This window comes from Nyctibius grandis, chromosome 13, assembly GCF_013368605.1.
Source record: "Nyctibius grandis isolate bNycGra1 chromosome 13, bNycGra1.pri, whole genome shotgun sequence".
Taxonomy (NCBI): Eukaryota; Metazoa; Chordata; class Aves; order Nyctibiiformes; family Nyctibiidae; genus Nyctibius; species Nyctibius grandis.
Genome location: NC_090670.1, coordinates 6,754,057 through 6,777,121, shown reverse-complemented (window position 1 = coordinate 6,777,121; position 23,065 = coordinate 6,754,057). Strand labels below are relative to the sequence as shown.

The window sequence follows — 23,065 nt, the reverse complement described above, 5'->3', positions numbered from 1 at the left end:
AGGCTTTGAGAGATAAGGCAAATTAATCCTAAAATACCTACCACTGTCCCTCACCATCTTCATGCAAGAGCTGAATTTCATCCCCGTTTTTCACCAGCAGGTCCTCTGATCCTCTCCTCTTGCAGTCTGCGAGGGCTTTATATTTTCCTGGAGACTGTGGTAGTAAGAAAAAAATTATCTTATTTAGCTACATTTCATATCATGCAGCTGTTACTTCTGACTGCCGCAGGGAACGTGGCAGAGCCCTGTCAGCTACCTTAATTAAAATAATTTCAAGAAACTGGCTGAGACATCTTCTGATTCCCCAAAATTGAGATATGGAAAATTCGTGAGACAAGGACAAGATACATCCATTATCCAGTGAAGCAAAACAAAGCGAGACGACCAAAACCAGCAGCACCCTGAGCTTTGGGACTATGGCATCTCTGTACTAACCAGCTGGTTCCCGTCCTCCTCCTCAGTGTCCGAGCAGTTGGAGAGGTACTGGTTACCCGACCACTCCTCCAGCCCCTCGCAGATTTCCAGGGACTGTGACATTCCCGGCCAGCCTGCAAGACAGTGTGCAGCTCAGGTTGGGGCTACTCCAGCACCCGCAAAGCGTGTCCTGAAGGAAGGGGAAGGGTCCGTACTTCTGTGGGGCTTGTTCTGGGGGGACAGGAGCCCACCGTCCAGCATCACCGGGCTGGTGCGCTCCGAGTCGTTCTCTTCTGAGCTTATGGAGGCTCTCTGCTGCTTTCTGAATGATTATTAAAAAAAAAAAAAAAAAAAGAAATCAATCTTAGTCTTACTTTACAAATGAATGCAAATTCCACAAGGTTTTGTAAAACAGGGTCAGAAATAATAACAGCACTTCTTAATGTGTGTTAATATAAAGGTTAAGGACTTCAGTGCCTGGTTTTAATTTTTTGGGAAGGGAAATAAAGTTGCTACAGTATCTCTTCCCCTGAATTTGATCATTGTCTTTACTCTATGTCTCCATTTGCAGAGGAGCCACAGCTCAGGCTGTGCTGCCAGGAGAGTGCTCGAGGGTCCCCAGACCGCTGCCACCAAAGGATGAACGGCAGCACACCCCTCCTACCCAGGGGTCTCCGACAGAAATGGGGCGGGGGGGACAGCACAGAGCCGGGATACGGCCAGGAGGCACTGGGTGCCCAGTGATGGGAGGTACCGGAGCGAGCCCCGGGTCCGGCTCCTGGCACTCACCCATCACTCAGCTGGGAGGAGAGCGGGAGCTGGTCCGTGCATGAGCCGGGCTGCTGCTTCTCCACTGCGGGAAGGTCAAACACCAGCTTAAAATCCATTTTTTATTAGCAACCATCACACTTGAAGCATTATTTTTAGAGTTAGGCCTTTTGTACAACCCTAATGGTTTCTGTTTAGAGCAAACCAGAGCAAACCAGGGACTCTTGCAAAGCAGGGACTTAGTTATGATTAAGATGGTATGTGGCACAAATCCAATCATGAGCATGCCACTGAAGACTATAATATGCTTAAAACTAGGCATCTGCTATGTATCGTGTTGAATTAAGCCTATGATAACAAATGTGAAATACTCCCCAAGGTAAAGACCAAAAAAAATGTACTTTGGTAATTCATTTTCACATAAGCACCTGGCCTTTACTGCTCTAAGTTATGTAATTTCCCTGTAATGCAAGACCTCACTCCAGTATTTTGCTACTAGGCTTCTTCTGAAAATCAATTCTCTGGTGAGAAATCAGTGGATTTGAAGATTAGCAACATGAAAATAGGAAAGGTCCTGCTGCAGAGTGAATGTCACAGAGAAATTGGTCAAATGTACCTTTTATAAGCTCCTGCTGCTTGAACAAAATTTTTCGTATTTCATTCAACCATGCCATCTTCAGATCTACTGTTTGGGCCTGGAAGACGAGAAAATTGTCTGAATTTTGAATTAAGAATCATCCAATACAATGTACGAATAAAATCTTACCTTTCCATGCTGTCATCATCTGAAATCCCCTTTTATCCAAAGCCACTACTAAATTTTAAACACTCTTGATCTTTTAAAACTGATGATCCCCACTACACCCAGGCAGAACACAGTGGGAATTGTGGAGCTATCATTACAACGCACAGTGTGCAGGCAAAAGCATGCGTATGCATGCATCTTACCTCTTTTACAAAACACCTAAAGGGCCAAATCTGCCTTTTGAATATATGTATACTTGGCTACATACATCTGCTTTATGAATTCAAGTTGGCTAGCGTGTTGTAACACGAAGAAAAAAAGCTGGGCAGACAATTAATTAAAAAAAACATCAATCAACCATATTTTCACAATGAGTTTTCCTGTGAACACCCTGTTAGGCAAACATTTCACCATCATAAATTTCTATTCAAAATGCTACAAAAGGAACAAAAAAAAAACAGGAAGAAAGGTCAATCGGGCTACTGCTCTGTAGATGAGTTGAAAGACTACTGGAAATAGCACCACGGAGGCTAAGCCTTTGCTCTGGGAGCAGTTCTGACATCTAACAGTAGAGGAGCACATATGGCCCATCTCCATTAAAGCATAAGGCCCATTTCCCAGCTCAATTCACATAAACTATTAAGTACAGTAAAACTATTGGTCTATTTGAGGTTTCATCTGGAATAAAAGGCTCTATTTCCAAGGAGCAATTCTGTCTCCACTTTAAGATGGCTTCTACAGTTCTGGACTGGACATCAGGGACCAGCCACTGGGACAGCTCTGTGAACGCTGACATGGGCAAAGAGGGAGAAGAAATGCAAGTTAAATGTCTGATAATCCCGTAAAGATCAATGGGACACATTTCCTTAACACTGTTATGAGGATGTACAAATATCCAGATTTTTGAAGCTACAAACCTGTACGACATAGACCTCTTCTCGCCCACTATACCAGATCTCAAATTTCCGATGATCTCCTTTCACATTCTCAGTTATTCCAACTGCATTCATCTGCAAATCCAAAAGAACCAAAAATTTAAACATACTACAACTCTTTCCCTCTTCCCTATGAATCCAGACATTTTGCAGCATGCTAAACAAACCTGGTTTCACCCATTTAACACATTTCATCAACTTTAATTTCAGTAGCAACTGAAAGTCATTATCTGACTTATCCCCCTCTGACTTTCTGCCAGCTTGCTGTATTTGTAAAAGCTTTCCGAAACCAATCAATGGACCTAAGGGGACTTTTAATTTGGGAATCAGCGGAACTAACTGAAGAGTCATCTCGTACCTCCTTCTGTATGAAATTTCTCAGAGGAGGCTTATGAAGCTTTATAAATGCATGGCATGTTATTTTTCTACATACATTATTTCTGCCATATTATTCTTTATTTACTTGCTGAATTCTATGTTTCATTCTTCCAGTGATCTTTAAAACCCAGAAGCCCTTAGCTCCTTTAGGAGTTTCAGTTCAATGTCTTTTGGTCCCTGACCATCCCTGTAGCTGAGACATCATTCCAGGGTTTCCAAAAGAATGGTTAATTTTTGGATATGCAGCCTGGGCTGCCATAAACCTGGCTTTCAGGAAGAATGCAGACTCCAAGCTAGATGTGGCTGAATGCTGCTGTAACTATGTACCCGTTATCACAAACCACTTGATAAGGTGGATGGAAATGCCAAAGGCACAAGTAATTCAGGATCTGCGCAACGTGACCCACCTGAATGAGTAGCTCAAACCATGATTAAAGACCAAGAACCTCTTCAGCAACAGGAGACCTCTGACCCACCTGCTGAGCATGCCATGAAGCTGAAAAATGCTTTAATACCAGACATTGCATAAACCATCTCACATGTAGCTCACTTTGCTAGCAACTCATCGCTGATTAATGGATGGTCAAAAATAGCTAAAGTATCTCACTTGGATGTTTTGAAACAGATCTAATAATAACGGTATAATCTATCATAAATTATTCACACAGACTGGATAAGTCCAGTATAAATAAAAATAAGGCCTTAGAAAGAACATCTGTTTAATAGTGCTGTTCCTCTGTTAATCTGTGCATCCTCAGAGCTTTTTGTCTGAAAGACTATGACGATTTACAGATCAGGTCACCGGGGCAAACCTTCACGTTCCTAGTTACTTTTTCAAACGTTGGCACCCATTTTCAGTGACTACGTCAGGAAATAGGAAGCAAGTTGTTCATTAGCTTTCCTCATTTCTTCACTGGCATAAATAGGAGAGCACTTCTGAACTTCTGAGAAAGAGTTTGCCTCTAGATGCAGACAGGCCCATCACTGAACAGCAGTCGGTATTTCCCAGTCTCTCTTCACCTCACGTCCCTTCTCATCCCAGCCCTCTACAGTCATGTTTGACAAACATCTAGAGATCTGCACCAAATAGGACTGAGCTTGCAAGAAGGTGATCAAAGCCAGCAACCATTTGCATGTTTGCAGTTTTACACACAGCCCTTGGTGTTTAAAAATAAACAGGTAAAACCTGCAGCATAGTGCTGAACATTTTGAAAAATTTTATCCTGTGCAGTGTAGTGCCAGGATGCCTTAGAAAGCTGGATCAGGCTCCATTCTGATTTTATGGAAACTTAGAAAACTTAAAAAAAATCTTATGAAAGATATTGAAAGGGCAGCCTGGAGAGCACCTCATCCAGTGCAATTTCCAGTTCTGTGCATCTTGTTTAGCACGGCAATTTATATGGAGGCTCCTACAAAACTGCCCAGTCACCAAGATATTAGAAATTTTAGATGATCTACTATGAGGATGCAAAGAAAAGTGCCAGGAATAGACATATTTAAGGTCTGTTCATTCACATTAGTGGATTTTGAAATTCTATTTCCTCCCCCTGGCCAGGATTTACTGTCCCTCAGCTGTCGGTTCGCTGTAGTGCAGCCCGAGGTGGGTTAGTGCAAAGCTCTGGGATGGTGTTCGTCTGCATCGCCTTCCGCGGCGGTACAAGGCAGACTGATTTACTGGGCATTGCAGTGAGTTATGAACCTGCATCCTCTGAGTTACCGAATCTCAGCTCAACAGGTATTTACCACTGGATATTTTACATAGTATGCAAAATATTATCCTGAGGGGTTCTTTTGTTTGTTTTACAGACGTCCAGTTACACGGCTCGCCTTAATTCTGAGCCCCCAGAAAACATTCTCGCGAAGAAAAATAATTTCCTGATACCATCATGAATCAAACAAACGCCAAGTTCCAGAAACATGGTTTCGCCCTCAGGCCAGAAATTCTGAAAACGGATGTGTGCAGATGTAACCCTGCGGCACCCACAGATTCTCTAACCCCAACCTCTCAGTGTGGCAACACAAACAACTGGAAAATGAGCCCTCTCAAGGCAAAGAAATCCCTGGCCACATTGCCTGGACTCCTGCGCTCAGGATTTGCTCCTCCCCACGCCACCTCTTCAGTTCTTTCGAAAGCACGTATGGTAAAACAAGTACTACAGGGAAAACAAGCTCTCCAGAAAGAAAATGATGCTGTTTGGGAAAAACATTTAAGTACCTAAACATATGGCCTGGGATTTGCTTTTAATACACAGTTTGTAACGTGCACTGGAGCTGAACAGACTTATCTACTACTACATGGCTTTCCGACTACTCGTGGCATCTCCCTCCCCAGACCCCGCTGAGATCAGGGACCTGCAGCACCTGGGCCTGAAGGCTCTGCCTCCAAGTGCCCATTTTTTTCTGTTCTAAGATATATCCATATTGGGTTTTTATTTATCAACAAGGCAGAGTACTGATACAAAATGCTGATGTTAGAAGTGCTCATCAGACAGAGTATGCCAGAAGGTCTCTTTTAGAGAAGCAGTTTGGGATTTTTATTGATAACAGCTGGCTTTTATAGGCTTGGGACAGTTGTTTATGTCCCTCATACTTTGCCATAGGCTACTCTCTTCATCTGATAATTGTACTTTTAGCTGCAGTTAGAACCTGCCAAAGAAGAAAGGCAATGAGAGAGGAAGAAGAGTTACCTCCACAACCTCCTGGCTGGGAAACAGGGCTCAGGAGCAGCCAGGCTCCTCCAGGCTGTGCATCAGACAGACCCCAGCCCAAGGGACCTCCCTGGGGACCAGGGGCGTGAGGAGCCCCCTTGCCCTCCCAGGTGGGCTGGGGATGATGCAAAGGGTCTCTCCAGTTTCATGCCCTCATCCCCACTCTTGGAAAGCAGACTAGGGGAGGGAGGAAGGCATGTTCTCATCCCTGGGACTTGCCCGCAGCACTGTTGCCCTGGCAGATGCCATCACATATGTGACTCTGAGTCCATGGGCTCTCCCAGTTGCTGCTTCAGCTATGGGGGTCCTCACAGCTTATTAGGACCAACAGCCTTTCATGGGCATGGCACTTCCATATGTGCCATTACAACCCTTAATAGCAGAAAACAAGCCACTGTGTTAGAGGAAAAATACTCTCTGGGTCTACAGAGTAACTGCTTTACAATATACATGGCAATGGCCCCAACTAAAAAGTCCTTACTTTCAAAAAATGCTTAAAACTGTAAGATGAGGTTTTGTCATATCCGTCTCCATGCTCTTCTCGCTTCTTGCAGAAGACCAAGGCTTTCTCGTACAGGAACAGATGTCTCTGCATTGGCTTGAACCTGGCAAGATCCTTCATTTTTGTTGGACCTTTTCGGTGTCCCGTCCAAACACTGAAAGATCCTTGCATCAATACTTTCCCCAGTTCGCTCAGGTCACCCTGGCGAGAGTATGACAAATAAAAAAAGAAAGAAAAAGACATCAATTAACATGTAAGAGGACTGTCCAAACAATGACGGGCGATGGGGCCAACTCTGTTCCAAGGCACGTCACTCTAAGAATAGGTCTTCCTGGAAGGATCAGATGATCTTTTGGGAGTGACGGCATGGTGCCAGGAGGGAAGGAGAGGTCTCGGACGCAGGGCTGCAGCTAGTCTATGTGAAGGGATACAAGTCAGTAACTGGGAGAAATAGGAAGACAGGAAAACTCTCCAGCTCCTTGGAAGTCCAGGTCAAGGGCTCTGGCTACTTCAGTGGGAGAGGGCAGATGAGATTTGAGCCTGAACTGAGGTCTCGAAGGATGGACTCAAAGAGCCCAGGACTGGGACCAGCAGCTTAGAAAGCCATCCCTGCACCCTTCCCTGAAGCCCTAGGAAAGACAACCACTTCAATGGGCAAGGATCAAAATCAGCCTCAGAGAGTATTTAGTTAAATGTTGAACAAGAGATGCTATGAAGACAGCCCAGGTGAATTGTAAGGTAAGGCATGAAAGAACTAAGGTGCACGCTGGAAAAAATACTCTTGAGAACCACAAGGTGGCAAGTGTGGGCACTATGTGGCTTTGGGTATGTCCTTTGGCTGCGGATATTTTCCAAAATCCTGAAATCGGATGGAAGACTGTCACCTGTAAGAGCTTCCTGATCCCATTCACTTTGTAGCTGTTCTAGTGTAGTTTTTAGCTCATCCATTCTGGGACACTATCCATTCCCAATGCATCATCCGGCCTTGTGCAAGGTCTCTCATTACCCAAATCTACTCACATCATATCCTGTTATTGAAATCTGATGCATAGAGTCATTGACCGACTTTAGCAAATCCAACATTGCAACCAGAGCTTCTTGAAGTTCCTGAACTCCATCACAGCTCGTGCTGTACTTTAGCAACTCCTGAAAATAGAAATGGAAGAACACGTGTTTGCACTTGAACAAAGCAGAGTTTTCCATCTCGCCCAAAGTTTCCAATGTCCAAGAGCAACCTGCACTGCCTGAGTTTCTTTTTTCATGTGTCACTGGAAAAAAGACTCTCTCTAAACCACAGTCAGCATGAGGTGTGCAACAGATCACCAAAGCATGGCCCATTTTTTCTGGATTTCCTTAAGGATGGTGTTTCCTTAAGGATGGTGTCAGATCATAGAGCAGCATCACGCTCATCTGAGTTCTTTGTGTTGTGTCTTCCTGCTTGGTAAGAAATGGGAAATAAGGCTCAGGTTTTCCATCAGCTGCCAATATGTCACATATGCCTTCAAATGAGGTTGCAGCAGATGATTGTCTTCAGACTGGCAGACACAAGGAACAGATTTTATAAAATCCAGAGCCTTCAAGTCAATAAGCAGGGGACAGAGTTGGGAATTATACCACCGATATAAAATTACTTTCATTTCAGACCTCCTCTGCCCATTTACAGCTTCTTGTGTAACTCATCCCTCATTCCAGAAGCTGGAAGGTGGGGTTCAGAAGCCACCACCCCACTGTTGTTCACACTCTGTAAAGTGGGAATGACAGCACTGCCCTGCCTCAGAAGGGGGACACAAGGATAAATGCATTAAAGATTACAGGCACTATAACAACCCAAGGAGAAGAGATGCATCAATATAATAGATGACTTCATTCATCATACCCTTATGTTCATCTCTGGTTCAGTTTTCTTCGAAGGGTTTCTGTCATTTTGCATCTCTAAACAGATTCAGTCTTTCTCCCCTTAAAAATAGCTTTTAAAAGCTCCTGTTGTTTTTTCAGGTATGTGAATTTTCATCCTCACTGAAGGCCACTACAGAGGGCCAAACTAAGCAATACGTAATCTAAGGCTTGATGCCAATTTACAGGTAACCTTTAACTGAAAAATAAAAAAAAAAAAAACAGAAAACAAATCTATCTCCTGATGTCCTTTCAAAGCAGAAGATGAAATACCTTCAGAAGTAACTGGTATTTTGTCAGGCGCTGCACTGGTTTGAGTAAATAGGAATCCAGCCCGAGTTTGTGCTCTAATCTTCTTTGGCATTCCTGGAACAAAGCATTCAGATTAAGTAGGTTCTGCACCAACTATAAGTAATTATTCCAACAGCATGACTAGTATGGTTTGGACTTTGAAGATTTCATGTAAAAATATCACAGAGCACCTACAACTAAAGAAATTTTATAAAAACATGTAAAATCATACAATGAATGGATCTGCCTTAAACTCCTCGTGTACAAGAAACTCCAACTGCTACTTTTGTGTGGCTACCATGCAACGGCAAACAGAATATGCTGCAAAATCAGTGGGGTGCTGAGGAGGGTGTTTAAGACAAGCGAGTGCCCCGGGACGATGCCTGCCTTGGTAGGAACAACCAGCTCACCTGGAAGAAGGTGCTTTCGGAGCACTGCCTCCACAGGGACTCTGACCGGGGCTTGTTCTGGCAGTATTTCTCATACATCTGGAAATCCTCGCGCTGTAAGGGAAACCCAAAGGCAAGTCACACGCACGCACGCAAACCCGCTGGGCAGCCAAATAAGGTGAACACTGTACTGTAAATTTGCTTTTATCTCTGCTGCCAACCTTAATATCTAAAAGACAGAGTCTGGGTAACAGAATCACTGCTGGGAATCACAGCAGATTATGGTGTAGTCACGACTGCTGCCCTCCCTCATCTGCTGCTGGCCACGCACCTCCGCTCCCTGCCTTGCTGCTGGTGTCGCCTATCAGAAGCGCCTTACTCAACTGACATAACTGAGATGTTGCAGAGTGTGACAAATCAGGAGAAACATTGGCCTTCAAGTCTGCTTTATATGTGAAAATGAGTCACCCACCCTGTCTAGGAAACAAAATCCCACTCTCTCGGGTGCTCCCAGGCAGCTTTCCAGACTGTGCAGGAAAATTCTGCAAGAGACGGGGGAAGAGACAAAATGCAGCTGTGAGCAAGGTACATTTTGGGTATTTAATCGTTATAGGAAATCAGTCTGGTAAGAAGGGGAATAGAGGCAGCATCATACTTGTTGTGGAAGTCGTATATCTCGGGCATGTTTCCAAAGAGGATGTCCTTCCTGTTCCTCAGCACGGGAGGCAGGAGGATGAGCATGGCGGGGTTATCCATCTCAGCTCTGTAGCCCTGCGGGATGCAAAAGGGGCTCATCACTCAGCTGATAAGGCCTTGGCTTGGCATCTCCTCGAAGGTAGATGAAAAAGGGACGTGAACAGACTTCCAATACAATCATCTGCTTTGTTTCGAAGTGCAACATCCCTTTTCTTTCCTTATTTCTGTCCCTAAACCACTGTCTTTCAGTCCCTGGGCATGTGGGGTTGTGGTCCAGCAGCGGATGGCTTGGGATGGCTCCCATGGGGCTGGCCAGCACTGCAGAGATGCTACAGCCTGACTGCAGGAGAGGTCCCGGAGGAATACTTGTCTGGGTTGAACACATCTGCTGCTATGGTTGTGGGACACAGGAGTCACAACGTGTTTGTACGGGGTATGCAGTTACACACAACCTCACAAGAACCTGTGCACAAAATGACTTGTTGCAAGCCAGAGACAGCTTGAGATCAAATACCAAAATCAATGGGCTTTTTGCTCTCATACAAGACCCACTGAGCACCAGCATCCTGCTCTCCTCGATGCCTCAGGGTTTCTGTCCTCTGTGGCTCCACTTGCCTCTTGAAATCACAGCCTCCCAAACCAGGGTGGAGCTGCAAGGGACACCACTGCACTACAAATTGTTGGGTGGAACTAGGAAATAATGCAAAGCTCCGCTCAGTAAAATTACACCACTGCACCAATGCAAAAACGTTCACCAGATGTGGTAAACATCCTAACTGTAGGATAGGGAGAAAGCACAGCCAGAGCTCAGGACCGTTGCTGCAAAGAAGACATCAAGAAGGCCACTAGCCACAGCTCGAGCTGGCCACACTCATCACCAAGCATTGCATAGAACTGAGGTCCTTTTAATATGAGTAGCAAAAATGTTTGCAAAAATTAATTCAGTATGTACAGCATATCTTCTTTGGCTTTCCAAATTAATCTCACACCCACCATGGCTGGAATCAGTATTACTTACATCAACCAGGCATTTTGTAGTTGATTAAAGATGCAGTAGAAGATAAGTATCTGGAAAATTAATCATTTATATTTAACCACTGCAAGCAGGCTTCCCTCTATAAAGGAAATACTATTTTCAGAAAACTTACATCTATTTATCCATTTTTCTCTCTCTAGACTTGATATACACAGTAATAAATCTGCATACCTGCCAACCGCTTTATCATATAGAGTGTGGTTTAACAAAAAAAAAAACAATCAGTGCAGGGCAATTACATGTAACTACCTGCAGTCCAACAGATTTATATCCTGCATGCTCCTGGGTGAGAGAAATGTAAGGAGGAAGAGGTATTTAACAGACAACTTGTTTTGGCCATCAGCAAGAGTTCTTTTGGAATAAAGTAGAAGTGTCTAAAATGGCAGCATGAGAAATTATAATCTGCTTTCTAAAAAAATGTGCTTTATATGTTCCTGAACTTCACAGTATTGAGACAGAATACTCCCAAGGATAAAACACAAGCTTCTTTCTTTTGTCTCTAAAAGGTAAAAGAAATTAGGGAACAGTTAAAAATACAGCTTTTTGTACATTTTTCCAGGCACTGATAAAATTAATTACCAGCACTTTTGTGTACAAACAGAAGGCTTCTCCCTCATTCTAGATGAAAAGCTCATCCTGACACCAACTGTTCCTGCAGATGCCTCCGACAAAGACAAGCTAGGGAGAAAACTTGAAAATTTATGACTAGCTTGGGATCTGACAGTTTGGCAGAAACCTGCCCCATCGCATTTTTGCTTAGTTTGACAGAGTGGCAGGTGCCCTTTTGTACAAGTCACCAGGGAATAGTAATGAGCAACCTGAAGAAGTCACTCACCGTCAAAACAGTGAAGAGTTCCTCTACGTACACTCTCTCAGTTTCTATAAGCTCATTTATGACGTGGCTAAAATAAAGAAAAAAATATATTATTTTTGTATCTGTAAAAAAATCCACAGGTAACCAGTGTGGTTCAACTAGCCTAAAACATAGTGCGATCTCATTAACAACCAACACAGGGATGATAAAGCACGTAAAAGCGCAAGAGATGACACCCAGGTCAGGCTGGAGAAACACATGGATGGGGCAAGGACTGGCCAGAAATAAACATCATTTTGAGTGATGTAAACAGAGTGAAAGCTTACCCTTTTAGTATATCTAAGTTGTCGTCACTGTCTGAAATAAAAGACTGCAGGGAATTCCGTTTTTCCTGATAGTCGTGCATTACTTCGATCTGGAAGAGAAAGGGGATGCACTGGGAAGAGGTGCAGGAAGGTCACTGCAGGGGCAGGACGAGCCCAGCCCCTGATATCGGCACGGGAGCTCCGTGGGGAAGGGTGAAATACGCTTCCTTCTAAGAAATCCTTTGTGACACAAAACTTTAAAGGGCACAGCGTATAACGGGTAACCAAATATTCCCAGAAATCGCTCTGCTGCATAAAATCTGAAAATACTGGTGACATAATTCATTAGTGCAGAGACCAGAGAACGGTTTCCACAGGGGAAATATCTGTGGATGTGGAGTTTTCCTAATAGACATCACTGCTATGCAAAGAACAAGTTCAGGGAACAACACACAGGAAATCAATATCTGTGACTTGGAAAAACAATCCAAGATAGATCTCAGGCGCTAGGCTAATCCAAACCATACGGATCTGAACAGAGTTTGTTTTTTTTTTTAAAGGAAAAAAAAAGAGCATCTTCAAATCCAAAGTCTAAGTACAATCAATCTTTAGAAGGGCTTCAGTTTTTCATCGCACAAAACTCATTCAGATTTCATGAATAATTTTTACCTTACGAGAACTTGGCGTTTTTCTTGATGTCTTCTTCCCAGGGAGAGAGAGATCAAATGAAAATTTCAAACTGGAATTAAAATCCACACCTTGGGTAGAAAAAAACCCCATAATTACGTAATGTACATCTACAGTGAAGGAGATGGTTCAGACAGAAACTAATAAGTCACAAAGAAAAATGGGATACATTTTAAGAAGGAATAATTAGTTAGCTAATACTACAAGCAAACTAACAAAATAAGGGGTCTCTCAAACAACAATACTGAATACTAAATGACACAAGTCACATGGATGGTCATACAGGCCCTAAAGTAAAAATTAATCAGAAAAAAACAAAATGTCCATTAAGTGAATACTGTAATCAAAACCTAACAAAGTCTGTGAAGCTTGTGCAAATGATAGAAAACAACCAAAATCAAATAAACTCCCAAAAGGAACATCACCTACTGGGATACTGTTTTAAAGTCGTTTTACGAATGTAGGGCAAGATGCTCAGCTGGGATAAACTGTTTCTTCACCTTGGAAAAATTTATGGATATTGTCAGTAAATAATTACAAGTTGTAATACTTTGGGTTACAGAGGTAAATTGGAAGCTTAAAAATAAAACATCAATCATCTCCCTAACAACCTGCATGGCATCTTTCAAATACTTCTTACTCCTGAACAGTCAATATGACAATTCTTCACCTAAAGGGCCTTTTCCCCCAACACGAATGGCAAGAATGAATTTCTCCAGCATCGCGCCGGCTCTGGCCTCAGTGACGGCTCCACGTGCCAGGCTGCAGCCCCAGTGGCTGCACCCAGCTCTGAGATGGCCCAAAAATAAACACGTTCTGTTGTGCAGTATTCATCTGATTTACAAACAGAAAAAAAGAAGCCAGCAAAGTAAAACAAAAAATAAAGCCGACTAGTGAGCTATCCTTCTATTAGGGTGAAAAAAGGTATCACAGCACAGCTGAATACAACAGCAGCTGTGTCTAGATCAAAGGTTTGAACAGTGCTGACACCCAAAGAGCCACCTTTTGTGAAGCAGAAGATGTAGGGAGAAAAATGGATGCAGAGAAGTGCAAACCCACGTGGAGAGCAGGCGCTTCACCTTCAGATGGGGCTGCTCTAGGATAAAGCTATTACATATTATCACACCAACGGGGCCTGAAACCTCCCCTTGTAAACACGTCGAACGAGGAAGGAGAGAGATCTGGACGCTGGGGAGCAGATCAGAGGTGTGCGTGGGGTGTGACCTGTCACGGACAGGTAGGCCCAAAAGAAGCGGGGACCTGCCAGCGGTCCTGCTGGGAGACTGCCACGGGGAGGGAGGGAACGTGGAGAGGAAGTCAGATGGGAGATGGGCACCAGCTGCAGTTCCGTGCTGTGTTGCAGGAGTGACTCTACTCCAGCACTCCATCTCCGCTGCAGCCTGCTGTACTGCTTCCACACACCTTGCTGTGCTTTATGGCTCAGGACAGGATAGGTTTACTCTTTTTTTCCCCAAAAAAGTGGTTTCAAAATTAGAACCACATTTATCAGGCAGGCTTCAAATCCAGGGCAAAGATGAAAGAGGAAGCGTCTGTCCTCAGACAGGAAAATAAGGGGCGGGGGGAACAAAAGAAAGAAAGAAAAGGAGGACAAAAGTAATGTGCTTGGAGATGGTTTGGTTTCAATCCACACCATAAGCCCCATCCGTCTCAAAGCACTCCTGGCGGAGCCCAGCATGCGTCTTTGACACCGCACATCACGCCCGCAGGCGTGCGGCATTTTGATGTGTTGTGTCAAACACAGGCCTTATTAAAAAGCTTTCTTGGCATGATCTATCCAAAGAGGAGCCTTTTGTCTTCCCCCGCTTGCTGGCTATACTCATTTCAACACACTTGATCATCTCTTTCAGGATGAGGATTAACGGAGGATACCTGTGCTTTGCAGGCGACTGAGGGCCTTTGCTAGAAAATCATGCGTGCCATTAAGGTATGAAATAAGTCCAGCTGATTGATGATGGTCTCACAACATCCCATGGAGGTGGCCACCCATTCACCCCTACTCTTTAAGTCAATAATTCCTCCTTAACACTTTCCTGTTCCTATAAAGCTGGAAAAGTTACATTAGGTAAAACGGGCAATACTCAAAAGACTCAGAGCTTTTTTCCTGATTGAGGAAAGGGGTTCAGAGGGCAGTGTGGTCTAGTGAAGGTGGCATCAGCCTGGGAAGAGGAAATTGGGGATTTATTTGCTGCACTGGCCTGTATCTTGAGCAGCTTAGTTCGCCTCACTGCATCCAGCTTCATTCCCACCCCTCCGCTAGCTTGGCTGTTCACATTAGTCCCTCCCCGAATTGGTGTCACTTTTCCTGTTTGTATGACACCTGCTACAATTCACCATAACCAACATTTATTAATTCATCATAAAAATTTTGTGTTAAAACAAACGTTTAACTGCTTTATGCAGTCAGATCACTGAATTTAATATTCCCACATAACTTGGCATGTCCCTGGTTTAAAATACACGGATGTTACTTTGGAATACTTTTTAATTCTGAAACATACAGGGCTGCCAAGGATGAAAGTTTTAATGTTATCATTTAAAGCTAACATTGTGCCACATCCCATTGCCAAAATCAAGGCAGAACATTCAGAGACCTCAGTTCAACCAGAATTTGTACCTTTATGGGCATTAATTATTCCATAACTGGGATTTAAGGAAGACATCCTCAAAGAATCAAAGGGAGTTATGCATTCAGCTTCTCATTTCTGTTCATGAGATTTGAGCTGCTCATTTCTCCAAGCTCCTTTGCAAACATCAGTCTAACTTTGTATCAGCTCCAGCTCAAGACAGTTATGGAGACTGTCGCAGAGAACAGGTATGCTAATAAATTTATAAACCTTGCCCTTTTCCCTGTAGTCCTAATTCACCAGTTTTCAGCCCAGTAGGATGCCAGTAAAGCAGAACTGGAAGTATGAGCTGTTAACAGCTGTTTTTTTTCACTGAGTAGGAAATGAACATAAATACTAAGCAACCAGCCCCGTTCTTCACACAGGTATGGGAAGCTAGATGCAAAAATTGGAAAGATAATAAATCATCTCATATATATCTAGCATTATACAACGACTCTGTATCAGCCAGCAAGCTCTAGCTGGTTTCTCAAAACTGTCCTTAGCCTTATTCTTCCTGCCTCAAAGCAAAATTATCATCTGAAAATACCATAAACTTAAAACATTTTACCGTGTTTAGGAGAGAATAATGGTGATTTTGATCTTGGTGGATTTTCTGGCCGAGGGGCTACTAACTGGACAGGTCGCACGTGTTTATCCAACAGCTTCTTGAAGCAAGACTGCCGATTCTCAAACATGCTTCGAACGTTTTCAAGCTTGACCTGCACTGACTGTATCTGGCACTGTAGAGAGTGAAAAAGACTCCTGTGATCAAACAGCTACCATTATTTTGCACTTTGACCCAAAAGAGAGGACTACAAAGCTGCCAACACCACAACACAGTCTGATCTTGCTTTTCACTTGCGTAACAAGGAACTGGAGGGATTGCTTACCTTCAATTCAGATGTTAAGACTGACTCAAAATCGTAGTGTAGGGCTTGGGGATCATAGTTTAAGTAGGCTGAAGAGCTTTCAAGAAATCTTTCTATGTCCTGGAGAGCTTTCTGAGCGCCTTCTTTAGACTGGCACTTATCCATCTGCTGGTTGGCGAGCAGATAGGCACCTTCATCACAGCACTGCAGAGCCTGGTAACAGCATGGGGCAAACACAAGGAGCGAGATTGTCAGCGGCACCCCTACTAAATCAAGGTTCCCATGAGCAATATAATTTACTGGATCTGTATTTTCAACATGGAGCTCATTAGTACTCCTAAAGACCTCAGCAGCTATTGCATTTTGATTAGAAAGTAGAAAGTTCACATTTTTCCTGGAGGGTGACTGCAGTCCTCAACGTACCCAGCCAAGATGTGCTCCCACTTGTACCTGGATAAAACCAGTGGTATAACTGACACAGAAGCACTATTTAGCGCATAGTTGAACCAAATGACAAGCAGATCTTTATTTATCCAACTCAGAAAGCTGAAGGGGGCATTACAGAGTTTACAAAAGAGACAGGCAGGTTTCTTGAGATAAATGCCTGCCTCAGTGCAGACCTGAACTGCAAGGAACGATCAAAGTAATTGCACCCATGTTTTTTTTTAAAAAATAAGGATTTTAAATTGCTGTTTAAAGTTCTACATTTAACCTGCACAGGTGAACGCACAGGCTGGGGTTCAGTTGGCACTCACACACTGTGGTGTGCACAGGCATCAGACAATGCTGCAGCCAAGAAAGACAGGGGATCTCCAGTGCTGTGAAGAGGAAGGGAGACCCTGGAGAGCAGGACTACGGTGTGCTCCAGAAAAGCCCATGGGCTAGACCACCAACACCAACCAGGCCTGCAAGGAGCCCAGGAGAGGACACTGCCCTGCAGCTGAGAGGCTGCCGAGGAATCGTCCGTCCCCACAGATTAATACAACATTGAAGTGGAGCACACAGAATAAAAAAACAAGTTCCCTGGTCTCCCAAAACAGTGAAATGGAACGGGGTCAAACTTCGCTGCTTCTCTTAATGGCCTCAAGCATATTACAGCCGTGTGCCTTCTGGCCTAATTAGCGTGAATTTCCCTAAATGAATTTTTGATGCTGATTAAGATATCAAAGAGCGTTGGAGCCACATGACTCCACTTCCATGCTAGCACACAGCAGCTGCGCCTATCTACCAATCTGTCACCTTATTTTACAGTCAGTTATGTTAATTCTTAATAAATCGCTGAGAAAAAAGGGCTGGAGTTTATCTGAAAGCATTACCTCTATTGCACTGGGTATGAAAACCTCGAAAGTCAATTAATACATGGATGCAGCATGAAAGCACGACCAACAGCAGCAGCTGAATTTTGGTGCTCTGAATTTCCCCCTGGCGATGATGCCCACCTCTTTCTGCTGACAGCACCAGCAGATACCTGTTTGCTAACTTAACCAGCTAAGCAAGGGGTGAAGCATTCCTCCAGCCCCTAGGGAACACTTTCCTAACATGAACTGGTGAAGCAAAGCTGCAAATTTCAGATGTTTCCAGCTAAGAAGCGGAGAAGATAACCCCATGGAGAAGCTAACTATCTACTTCTCAGGGCACTGTGTCTCTGAACTCTACCTGCTGAAGGCGGGTATGAAGATCCAAGGTCTTCTGCAGTCGCATCTGCTTCCTTTTGATCTCATCAGACAAGACATCAGAATGGTGCCGCAGCTCGTTGCATTGCTGGCAGATCAGGTTGAGCGCGTAGTGATGATTTGCTGCTAGCTGGTGTCCGTGTAGTATCACCACCTGAGCCTTCCCTATCAGATCCTTCAGCGAAAGGAAGAGAGTGGATTGCACGCTTACTGAAATAATGCCAAAATATCTACATATAACAACATGCACTTTCTCATCTTACCAGATTTCAGGTACACAGGGAGATGACTGCCATTAGGAGTAGCCAGCATGGGTGGCTTACGCAGGATAAAATGGCACCCATCATCTGGGAAAAAAAACTTTTGCTACCCAAAAGGAGGATGAAGAAGAAAACAGAGTATTTCACCAAGCTAGCAATGCTGTGAATGGCTGCTGGCAATGTATTGCTGCCGACTCCAGGATCTGCACGCTAAAAAAACGCAGCTGGTGTCCAGTTTAGGCACGCTATGCTCATAAGCATGAAAGGGAATTCGAGCAGTTAAGGCTTATGGTGAAAATAAACCGGGCTCTTTGCAGCAAAGCTTGATGCAAAGAGCACGCTATCTTGTCTGCACATCTTGGTCAGTGTAACGGTTACGCCTTCTCCAGGGTTGGCTCTCTGCTGGGACTGCTGCCCTGTTGCACCCTGTCTGCCTGGTCTTTTGTTCCTCCTCCCTCTCTCCACAAACCTTTCTTCCAAAGGGTCTTCTTAGACCTTTCCCCTAGGACTCTTATTTTCAAAGAAGCCTCTGGGGGTTGTGTCCAGATCCCTCAGGATTTCTCCACTGACCCTGGCCCACTTCCCAAGCACGTCCCATTACAGAAGTCATATCCTCAGTTGGGTTCCTGTGAATCATCTCTGTTCACTCTTCTTTCCCCTATATCTCTTAGTCTTCATCCATATGTTATGTTCAAATCACAGACACGTCAAGATAGCAACTTTTTTGCCACTCCATGTGCCTGGTAACAAGTCTCTGCCTATTAGCACTGCTAAAGCACTTAACATATAAATAATTCTTCTTCCAGCTCATTAACTCCCACGCCTCCCCTATGTTCAGACATTTATCTGTTCTGCATTTTCATGGTGGCTCAGCAATTTATTTTAACTCTGATAATTAAATACCCTGTTCCTGGCTTTCAGACTGATCACAGCGTTGCTGTGCAGAGCAAAGACATGAAATCAATCCTTTTGTGCAGCCACTTTCCAATGAATTACACCAGAACCAGGTAATTTCAGAAAACACCTCCTACCACAGATACAGAACGTGCCTCTTGTGTTTCATTAGTGCCTCTTTCTGTGAAAGGTTATCTCACCTGAGCCATACCATCAAAATGACCCAAGTCCTTGAGCCTCTGTTTTACTTGTGGGACACTGTCGCCAGTGTCGGGCAGCTCCGCTTGCTGACCCATTAAAAATTCAATGGCATTCTTGACCTAGAGACAAAGAAGAAGATTGCTGCAAGAGGATACAAAGCACAGGCAGAAAATCATTCTCAGACCAAAATTAATCACACTTTAGCTGACTGCTAAATCTAATAATAAAACTAGTGTCCAAGAACTAATTTCTAAATTGAAAGATGCTTCTATCAGCAAAATCTATGCAACTGCAGAGCAGTGATACCTAAATTAGCTCTGAATGAGGAAGCACAGTGGTCTCCCCGAGCTAGCTAGCCCTGCCAGAGTCAAGGAACAGCAGCATAAATTAAACCCTCTCAAAATAAAAAGCATAAAAACTTCTCTCCCCTCCTTTTCATCTCCAACTCTTCCTTCTGCCAACAGAAGTGCATCTGATCATACCTCTTGAAAACTTTGCTCAAACTTCCACAGTTGTAAATATTGCTCCATTTTTAACTGATGTTTTTCCCAGAAGCCATCAAAAGCAGTCTCCATTTCACGCAGCTGACCAAGTAACCTTGAGCACAGAAAAAGGACAGGATTGGAACAATTTGCAAATAGAAGGCAAACAGAGATGGAAAAGCCCTAGAGACCACCTATTCAGGTCTTCTGGACCCAAGCTCTCAGGAGAAGTCAACAGCGGTGTATGCATGACTTGTAAAGATCTCAGAGAGAATTTTAATGAAATCGTCACTGCAGATGACAGCACCCGTGTGAAGCAGTTGTTGCTGTCTCCATTTATCTGAATAATACTTGAGAGCCTGGCATGGGAGAGCCCTGCAGCTGCTCCACAGCCTCGTTATCTCAGCGGGGGGTAAAATCAGAGCAGGTCAAAGTCATTTGACAGAAGTCACCCAGCAATTTGATGGGTCTGGAGCAGAATTCTGGTATCTTTGTCTTTACCTGTTTGATAGGTGACCTAAACAACACATCTACGCTTAAATAACTTGAGTGTTTCCACTCAAAAATCAGGCAAATTAGGAACGCAGTGCACTCACCGATTCACAGTCTCCCAGTCCCCAGGCCTCTCGTGGTGCTGGTCCTGACTGCATTCCCCAGGGTCAGGCTCTTCAAAACTGCTCAAAAGCAGGTTTCCCTCTTTTGTGACTGCTGTAATATCTTCCTGTATAATGCAAAACATTTCTGATTCAGGCTACTTTTTGTGAAGTAAGGATAACTCATTTCGTGTTTCTCCTGCCTTAGTTTCCCTGTATGCAATGAAGCACCAATACCCATCAGACCAAAGGACTCCCAGCAGATGTTTTAGCCCCCTTAACGCAGGGTTAGCCCTTGGAGCTGGAGGAGGCTGAACCATGGACTGGTCACCAGGCTGGGTGAAAACTAGCACCTATGAAAACATCAGACCACGAAATGATTCAAGAGGCAGGAGGACAGCACTGCCACAGGTCTCTCTTGGTGAGCAGGTGGGTTTGTATTAGATATCTATCTACAAGTTCAGTTACACAAGCAAGTATTTCTGCAGCTTGGAGGCTGTGCTTCTCCATCAAGGTCATCGCAGGAGATTGTAGGAAGAGCATTCCATACTGGGACAAAGCTGGGACTGAGGCCACGTGGCACCACTTACTAGAGCCTCTACATACAGAGGCAAGTCAGCACTTTCAATGTAACCTACACTTAGGGAAAATTTAAACCCATGGTGTGTTCATTAGCATCAGCTGAGGCGCTTTGTGCTGTGCTGGGCTCAGCCCCAAAGCAAACAGGTGCATTTAGTCAATTATTTTCAGAAAAAAAGAGACCAAACAGAGGTGAGAAGGAAGGAGAAAATATATGTGACTGATGAACCGAGTTGGAAGAAGCCCTGAAGGAGAGACCTGTGCACGGCTCTGTTGGAGAGCCAGCTCCTGAAGGAATAAGAGCCCATCCAAGGAGATGGCCAGATTTCTATTGCAAGAGAAACAATGGCAAAACCACTTTAGGGAGAAGATCCAGCAAGCACAGGCTTGCTTAAATGTCTGCCTGCCCCAGATAGCTCACAGCAACCTAAACATAACAGCACCTTCAGGGCAGCAGCCCAGGAGCAGAAGGACAAGGCCGCAGGAGCTTCTCCTCTGCCACACACAACGTGTTCACTGCCAGTTTGCACCTCTGTCACTAAAACACCACAGAAGATGACCACACGGCAAAAACCCCAGCTCCTTTTGACACTACCACGTCCTGGAGACTCAAAAGGGAAGAGGAATGACACAGTACGCTTTAGACCACAGGTGGCTGCTACTTCATCCTCTGCAACTCACTCTCCAGAGACCTGCCTTCTCCTTTTGATTCAAAGCCTTTCATTACACGTACGACAAAGAAGCCTGACTGTCTAACAGGTGTTAACTTGATTTTTTTCCATTCAGTATATCAAAAAGGTTAATTTCTTAGTTACTCTGTTTAATTAATTTCTGTCATTTTTTCATTGTGTTTGCAACCAGCTTCTGTTCAGTATCACAGCTACATAAATTATTCGGATCGACTCATTATGTGAGTTCAGGAATCAGCTGTACCCCAATCTTGGGCTTGTCATGAGAGAGACAAGGATCCCATGTCTTGCTGTCACCACAATCTGTGCACAGTTTCTCATCTGCTTTCATCTTTCATGGCCTCAGAAGAAACAAAAGAAAAAAGCCAACGAGCGGTTCTGATATTTGAAGTTAATAGACGAGGCATTAAAAGCACCAGATGCCTTGTACTGAGCGCTGCTGTGCTTTATATGCAAATGAAAACACATGACGTGTTTTATTTCTCCATAGAGGAAAGTGTATATTACCGACTGGTTTATATACAGGACTACATTGTGTAACCCATATTTGCTCCCTAGACTTTGGCTATAGTCCTAAGCATGAAGTTTAAGTCAGGCAGTCATATGGCAATATAGATGTAGCTGCTGTTTTATACTACAGCTCTCTTCATTTGCAAAGAAGAAATAAAGGAATGTCAGCTGTATCTGTAATGATACTTTCTATACATATGCACTTATATTTATGCCTACACACACACACTGTGGATGGCATTTTGCATGTTTCTTACAGGCAGCCTTCTGGGAACTCACTGTCACGTGAATGACAAACGATTATAAATGAAAATAGATACACTTCTTTGACTTGTGTAAACGACTCCTGCCATAAAGCAAAGGAGCTCATTCTTCAGCTGCACAGCACGGCTATTGGCACGGGAATCGTTTATGAAGTGAGGGTTTGGGGACAGGCCTGTGCTGTGCCCAGAAAGATGCAGGAGCAGCAAGGACAACAGCTTGATACAGCAGCAGCTGGTTACACTAAAGTTCCACTAACTCCTATAAAAATATTAATCACAATCACAGATAGTTGAAAAAAACCTTAAAATATTAAAGAAACAAATGTTGTTTAAGATGAAACATGAAGTTCACATGAAGACAGGGATCACATCATGAATGCTCTGTACCATGTGCTCACACCAAATCCTCACCTTGGATGCTCTCCCGCATGATTTCCCAAGTCCCCCCCAGGGAAGCCACATCAGGCAGAGGGACCCAGGAACAGACCATCCCTCCAGACCTGCTGATGATCTTTGCATGCAGCTTCCTCCAGCTGTGGGGGTGAAGCAGAGGGAACCCCACCGGGGACACAAACCCATGGGTGACAAAGCCTCCCACCCGCCCTCCCGCCAGCGAGACGTGCAAAGCCCACGGGGGGAGCACACTACAGACACCAACTTCTGCAGCCAGCGAGGAGGCGGCAGCTGAGACAGTTTGCTGGATGCTGGCAGGGTATATTTGCTTGAGTGGATGGCAGATGTAAGGGTAACGTACAGAAACAGTCATGCTGTGTTTTATTTTGTCTGTCAACACGTACACATGCATGGGAGGGAAGGAGGAGTGGGCACCAAACAAACAGGCAGTCAAATCCCAGAAATCCCATC

At 44.2% G+C, this 23,065-nt stretch overlaps 1 protein-coding gene across 2 annotated transcripts in view; it reads right to left on the bottom strand.

Annotated features, from left to right (window-relative positions):
* Positions 1-23,065, bottom strand: part of MCF2 (MCF.2 cell line derived transforming sequence) — a 59,792-nt gene that overhangs the window by 8,018 nt on the left and 28,709 nt on the right. For both annotated transcript variants that reach the window (XM_068411821.1, XM_068411822.1), the window contains 21 exons: positions 20,164-20,288; positions 19,568-19,682; positions 19,085-19,204; positions 17,714-17,905; positions 16,079-16,270; positions 15,757-15,928; positions 12,544-12,632; positions 11,896-11,984; positions 11,591-11,657; positions 9,679-9,794; positions 9,496-9,565; positions 9,045-9,137; positions 8,617-8,709; positions 7,471-7,596; positions 6,430-6,651; positions 2,845-2,937; positions 1,799-1,877; positions 1,204-1,267; positions 630-736; positions 436-548; positions 42-154 (listed from right to left, as the gene is read on the bottom strand). In XM_068411821.1, coding sequence (XP_068267922.1) covers positions 42-154; positions 436-548; positions 630-736; positions 1,204-1,267; positions 1,799-1,877; positions 2,845-2,937; positions 6,430-6,651; positions 7,471-7,596; positions 8,617-8,709; positions 9,045-9,137; positions 9,496-9,565; positions 9,679-9,794; positions 11,591-11,657; positions 11,896-11,984; positions 12,544-12,632; positions 15,757-15,928; positions 16,079-16,270; positions 17,714-17,905; positions 19,085-19,204; positions 19,568-19,682; positions 20,164-20,288 — 2,450 coding nt within the window. The remainder of the gene's footprint in view (positions 1-41; positions 155-435; positions 549-629; positions 737-1,203; positions 1,268-1,798; positions 1,878-2,844; positions 2,938-6,429; positions 6,652-7,470; positions 7,597-8,616; positions 8,710-9,044; positions 9,138-9,495; positions 9,566-9,678; positions 9,795-11,590; positions 11,658-11,895; positions 11,985-12,543; positions 12,633-15,756; positions 15,929-16,078; positions 16,271-17,713; positions 17,906-19,084; positions 19,205-19,567; positions 19,683-20,163; positions 20,289-23,065) is intronic.